The sequence below is a fragment of the Oncorhynchus keta genome, chromosome 11, assembly GCF_023373465.1.
Source record: "Oncorhynchus keta strain PuntledgeMale-10-30-2019 chromosome 11, Oket_V2, whole genome shotgun sequence".
Lineage (NCBI taxonomy): Eukaryota > Metazoa > Chordata > Actinopteri > Salmoniformes > Salmonidae > Oncorhynchus > Oncorhynchus keta.
In genome coordinates, this window is record NC_068431.1 from 21,858,828 (window position 1) to 21,864,827 (window position 6,000).

A 6,000-nucleotide genomic window follows, 5' to 3' on the forward strand; every position below is an offset into this window, starting at 1 on the left:
AGGGCCCAGGCCAGTTGAAACTGGAGCAGCAGCATGGCCAGGTGGACTGGGGACAGCAAGGAGTCATCATGTCAGGTAGTCCTGGGGCATGGTCCTAGAGCTCAGGTCCTCCGAGAGAGAGAAAGAAAGAGAGAAGGAGAGAATTAGAGAACGCACACTTAGATTCACACAGGACACCGAATAGGACAGGAGAAGTACTCCAGATATAACAAACTGACCCTAGCCCCCGACACATAAACTACTGCAGCATAAATACTGGAGGCTGAGACAGAAGAAGAAAAAATGTCCAGCCCACTCATTATCTCAGCCAATCATGACTAGCAGGAAGATTGCTGACTTTTTCTGTGGTTAAACCAACTAGGCTGGTAATTTAACAATTGTATTCGTATTTACTGATGGCATAGAAGTTTGTTATTAAGGCACATGAAAGTTCACTTGTTCTAGAAGCATTTCTGTCAAAAAACATACCCCAAAATTGACAGATCATACACGTAACGTTGGCTAGCGAGCGAGCCAGCCTCTTCTGAGAAGGTTTGACGCGTGACATACGCCTAGTTTCCTGAAACGAGTCACATTTGGGCCAAAGTACAAGTTTAGCCGAAGGGGTGTAGTTCTCTTACTTAACTTTGTGTCAGGAGCAGCTAAATTAGCAATTTGTCAGACTAAGAGCTGAGTTTGCCTTTTACACACTGGTTAATTACATTGGGTTGTTTATGAGCATATGGGGTATTCAGAGGTTGTTGTGCTTGTTAACTTAGATGAAGATTTGGTGTTGTGTTTTTAATTGATGTTTAACCATGCTTTTGTTTGTTTGAGTGTTTATTGTGTTGTGGTGTCCCAGACCCAATAAAGGTTTTTTAAACTCACTCTCTCTCTCTTATTCTCTCTCTGTTTCTCTCTCTGTTTCTCTCAATGTCTCTCTCTCTGTCTCTCTGTCTGTCTCTCCTCTCTCTCACACGCTCTCTCTCTGTCCCTCTCTCTTCTCTTTCTTCTGCTTTAGCTTTAGGCATTTGCAAGCTGCAGAGAAATGGACAATCAACAGCACTGTAGCACTTTGAAAAAATACTGCTGTCAAACCCGGCATAGGAACAACAAAACAACAACAAAAAACTTGTTTACAATGGAACAGTTCAAATACTTTTTCCCTGTGTGCTGTTCTTTCATTTGCGTACTCACAGTATGCGAGGAAGTGAGTGTAACCGTCTATTATGGTGTGTTTTTTAAGCACACACCACACACCACAAAGCGCAAGCATTTACAGCATCGAGACTCGAGACACCAAGGTGGTTTAATGAGGAAGTCTCTTAAGCAAACTGTTACTGCAGTGTTTACAGTATGTAAAGACTCGACACATTTTCAGATTAAAGCCGATGTGTTGTTTATCTCCTACATATCCTATCACAATACCACCACTGGTTTATTAGCAGAAAGAACGTGTGTGAGAGAGAGAAAGAGAGAAGGGGGGAGGGTGAAGAGGGCAGGGAGAGGGTGAGAGAGCCAGAGGAAGAAGAGGGAGAGGGTGGGGGGGGGCAGTGAAAGGGTGAGAGAGCCAGAGGGAAGAAAGAGGGAGAGAGGGGGGCAGTGAAAGGGTGAGAGAGCCAGAGGGAAGAAGAGGGAGAGGGGGGGGCAGTGAAAGGGTGAGAGAGCCAGAGGGAAGAAGAGGGAGAGGGGGGGCAGTGAAAGGGTGAGAGAGCCAGAGGGAAGAAAGAGGGAGAGAGGGGGGGGGCAGTGAAAGGGTGAGAGAGCCAGAGGGAAGAAGTGGGAGAGGGTGGGGTGGGGGGGCAGTGAAAGGGTGAGAGAGCCAGAGGGAAGAAAGAGGGAGAGAGGGGTGACGAAAGGAGGTAGAGTGACTCCTTAAACTTGTGACTATTGCTTTCCGATGTCGTTATTTCATTTTGATTGGGAAAGAAAACCATCTTCTAAGATGGAAACATCAGAGAAAATGTGATATTTTGTGGATTTTGGGTAGTTCTTATTGCATAGGCTATAACGGGATCCTCTTGTCGGGATTTTAATGGGTTAGTGAACTATCTGCAATGTGTAAGTAACTGTCACCCTCCCTCCCTCTCCCCCTATCTCTCTCTCTCTCGTTCTCTCTCGCCCTCCCCCCTCTACCCCTCTCTCTCTCTCTCTTTCTCTCTCGCCCTCCCTCCCCCTATCTCTCTCTTTCTCTCTCTTTCTCTCTCTTTCTCTCTCTCCCCCTATCTCTCTCTTTCTCTCTCGCCCTCCCTCCCTCTACCCCTATCTCTCTCTCTCTCTCTCTTTCTCCCTCGCCCTCCCCCCCCCTATCTCTCTCTCTCTTTTTCTCTCGCCCTCCCTCCCTCTCCCCTACCTCTCTCTCTCTCGTTCTCTCTCGCCCTCCCCCTCTACCCCTCTCTCTCTCTCTCTTTCTCTCTCGCCCTCCCTCCCCTATCTCTCTCTTTCTCTCTCGCACTCTCTCTCTCTCCCCCTATCTCTGTCTCTTTCTCTCTCACCCTCTCACCCTCCCTCTCCCCCTATCTCTCTCTTTCTCTTTCTCTCTCGCCCTCTCTCCCTATCTCTCTCATTTTCTCTCGCCCTCCCTCCCTCTCCCCCTATCTCTCTCTCTCTTTCTCTCTCGCCCTCCCTCCCTCTCCCCCTATCTCTCTCTCTCTCTCTCTTCCCCCTATCTCTCTCTCTCTCGCACACTCTCTCTCCCCCTATCTCTCTCTCTCTCTTTCTCTCTCGCCCTCCCTCCCTCTCCCCCTATCTCTCTCGCCCTCCCTCCTTCTCCCCCTATCTCTCTCTCGCTCTTTCTCTCTCCCCCTCCCTCCCTCTCCCCCTATCTCTCTCTCTTTCTCTCCCTCCCTCTCCCTCTCGCTCTCTCTCTTTCTCTCTCTCCCTCCCTCTCCCTCTCTCTCTCTCTCTCTCTCTCTTTCTCTCTTGCCCTCCCTCCCCCCCTATATCTCTCTCTCTCTCTCTCTTTCCCCTTCACTCGATCTTCCTCTATCTCTCTCTCTCTTTTTCTCTCGCCCTCCCTCCCTCTCCCCCTATCTCTCTCTCTTTCTCTCTCGCTCTCCCCCTATCTCTCTCTCTCTCTTCCCCCTATCTCTCTCTCTCTCTCGCACTCTCTCTCCCCCTATCTCTCTCTCTCTCTTTCTCTCTCTCTCTGCCTCCCTCCTTCTCCCCTATCTCTCTCTCTCTCTCTCTCTCTCTCTCTCTCTCTCTCTCTCTCTTTCTCTCTCGCCCTCCCTCCCTATCCCCCTATCTCTCTCTCTTTTCTCTCTCCCTCCCTCTATCTCTCTCTCTCTCTCTCTCTTTCTCTCTTGCCCTCCCTCCCCCCTCTCTCTCTCTCTCTTCCCCCTTCACTCCATCTTCCTCTATATCTCTCTCTCTCTTTCTCTCTCTCCCTCCCTCCCTCCCTCCTTCTCCCCCTATCTCTCTCTCTCTCTCTTTCTCTCTTGCCCTCCCTCCCTCCCTCCCTCCCCCCTATCTCTCTCTCTCTTCCCCCTTCACTCCATCTTCCTCACAGTCTGCTCGCAGTACTCGCGGGGCGTCTTCGCCATCTTCGGCCTGTATGACAAGCGTTCTGTGCACACACTGACGTCGTTCTGCGGGGCGCTGCACATCTCCCTCATCACGCCCAGCTTCCCCACCGAGGGAGAGAGCCAGTTCACGCTGCAGCTCCGGCCCTCCATCCGTGGGGCGCTGCTCTCGCTGCTCGACCACTACGACTGGAACAAGTTTGCCTTCCTCTATGACACCGACCGGGGTAAGTTCTCAAATTTGTGTGTGATGATGTGTATGATGATGTGTTACCTTTGGCACGTATGAGAATCCTCACTGTGTATGACTGTCATATTACTGAGTCTACTTTTAACCCTAAAAGTCTACTGAGTCTACTTTTAACCCTAAAAGTCTACTGAGTCTACTTTTAACCCTAAAAGTCTACTGAGTCTACTTTTAACCCTAAAAGTCTACTGAGTCTACTTTTAACCACCAACAAAATAACCCAACAGGGGTTATTTTGGACCCCAAATTGATAATGATTGCAAAGAGACACTGTCTGTCAAGCAGTAAAACGTACATTTCATCCATAGCAACTTGTCATGAAAATGTTTCTGTTTTTCATTCTAAGTGTTGTGTTTCTGTGATACTCAGAGAAATTGGAGATTGAGCTAATATGACATACTGGTATGAGCTAAGATGAAACTGATATGGGCGTTAGAGGCTCTAACTTTGGAACGCTATGGGCTATCAACTCGATTCCAATTGCATCTGAAAGATAATACTCTCAGCTATAGAGGCATTGACTTGAATCTAAATATGTATTTACAGTTTTTAGTTATTTTGGAGTGATAGTGGCTGCTTTGCTGCCTAGGGGCCAAATCTGGGGTGGCTCCATATCTATGCATTTTCTGGGTACGTACAGTGAGATCCAGAAGTATTTTAGTAGTGAAACATTTTTTGTTGTTTTGGCTCTGTACTCCAGAACTTCTCCAGAACTAAAATAATAAAATTACTAAAGTGCATACTGTCAGCTTTAATTTGAGGGTATTTTAATCCATATCAGATGAACCATTTATACAGTGCCTTGCGAAAGTATTCGGCCCCCTTGAACTTTGCGACCTTTTGCCACATTTCAGGCTTCAAACATAAAGATATAAAACTGTATTTTTTTGTGAAGAATCAACAACAAGTGGGACACAATCATGAAGTGGAACGACATTTATTGGATATTTCAAACTTTTTTAACAAATCAAAAACTGAAAAATTGGGCGTGCAAAATTATTCAGCCCCTTTACTTTCAGTGCAGCAAACTCTCTCCAGAAGTTCAGTGAGGATCTCTGAATGATCCAATGTTGACCTAAATGACTAATGATGATAAATACAATCCACCTGTGTGTAATCAAGTCTCCGTATAAATGCACCTGCACTGTGATAGTCTCAGAGGTCCGTTAAAAGCGCAGAGAGCATCATGAAGAACAAGGAACACACCAGGCAGGTCCGAGATACTGTTGTGAAGAAGTTTAAAGCCGGATTTGGATACAAAAAGATTTCCCAAGCTTTAAACATCCCAAGGAGCACTGTGCAAGTGATAATATTGAAATGGAAGGAGTATCAGACCACTGCAAATCTACCAAGACCTGGCCGTCCCTCTAAACTTTCAGCTCATACAAGGAGAAGACTGATCAGAGATGCAGCCAAGAGGCCCATGATCACTCTGGATGAACTGCAGAGATCTACAGCTGAGGTGGGAGAATCTGTCCATAGGACAACAATCAGTCGTATATTGCACAAATCTGGCCTTTATGGAAGAGTGGCAAGAAGAAAGCCATTTCTTAAAGATATCCATAAAAAGTGTCATTTAAAGTTTGCCACAAGCCACCTGGAAGACACACCAAACATGTGGAAGAAGGTGCTCTGGTCAGATGAAACCAAAATTGAACTTTTTGGCAACAAAAGCAACACAGCTCATCACCCTGACCACACCATCTCCACTGTCAAACATGGTGGTGGCAGCATCATGGTTTGGGCCTGCTTTTCTTCAGCAGGGACAGGGAAGATGGTTAAAATTGATGGGAAGATGGATGGAGCCAAATACAGGACCATTCTGGAAGAAACCCTGATGGAGTCTGCAAAAGACCTGAGACTGGGACGGAGATTTGTCTTCCAACAAGACAATGATCCAAAACATAAAGCAAAATCTACAATGGAATGGTTCAAAAATAAACATATCCAGGTGTTAGAATGGCCAAGTCAAAGTCCAGACCTGAATCCAATCGAGATTCTGTGAAAAGAACTGAAAACTGCTGTTCACAAATGCTCTCCATCCAACCTCACTGAGCTCGAGCTGTTTTTCAAGGAGGAATGGGGAAAAAATTCAGTCTCTCGATGTGCAAAACTGATAGAGACATACCCCAAGCGACTTACAGCTATAATCGCAGCAAAAGGTGGCGCTACACAGTATTAAGTTAAGGGGGCTGAATAATTTTGCACGCCCAATTTTTCAGTTTTTGATTTGATAAAAAAGTTTGAAAT

The 6,000-nt window shown here is 46.5% G+C and overlaps 1 protein-coding gene across 3 annotated transcripts in view; it reads left to right on the forward strand.

The window, feature by feature from the left end:
* Positions 1–6,000, forward strand: part of LOC118370570 (glutamate receptor 4-like) — a 217,932-nt gene that overhangs the window by 106,703 nt on the left and 105,229 nt on the right. For all 3 annotated transcript variants that reach the window (XM_052529696.1, XM_052529695.1, XM_052529694.1), the window contains exon 3: positions 3,491–3,730. In XM_052529696.1, coding sequence (XP_052385656.1) covers positions 3,491–3,730 — 240 coding nt within the window. The remainder of the gene's footprint in view (positions 1–3,490; positions 3,731–6,000) is intronic.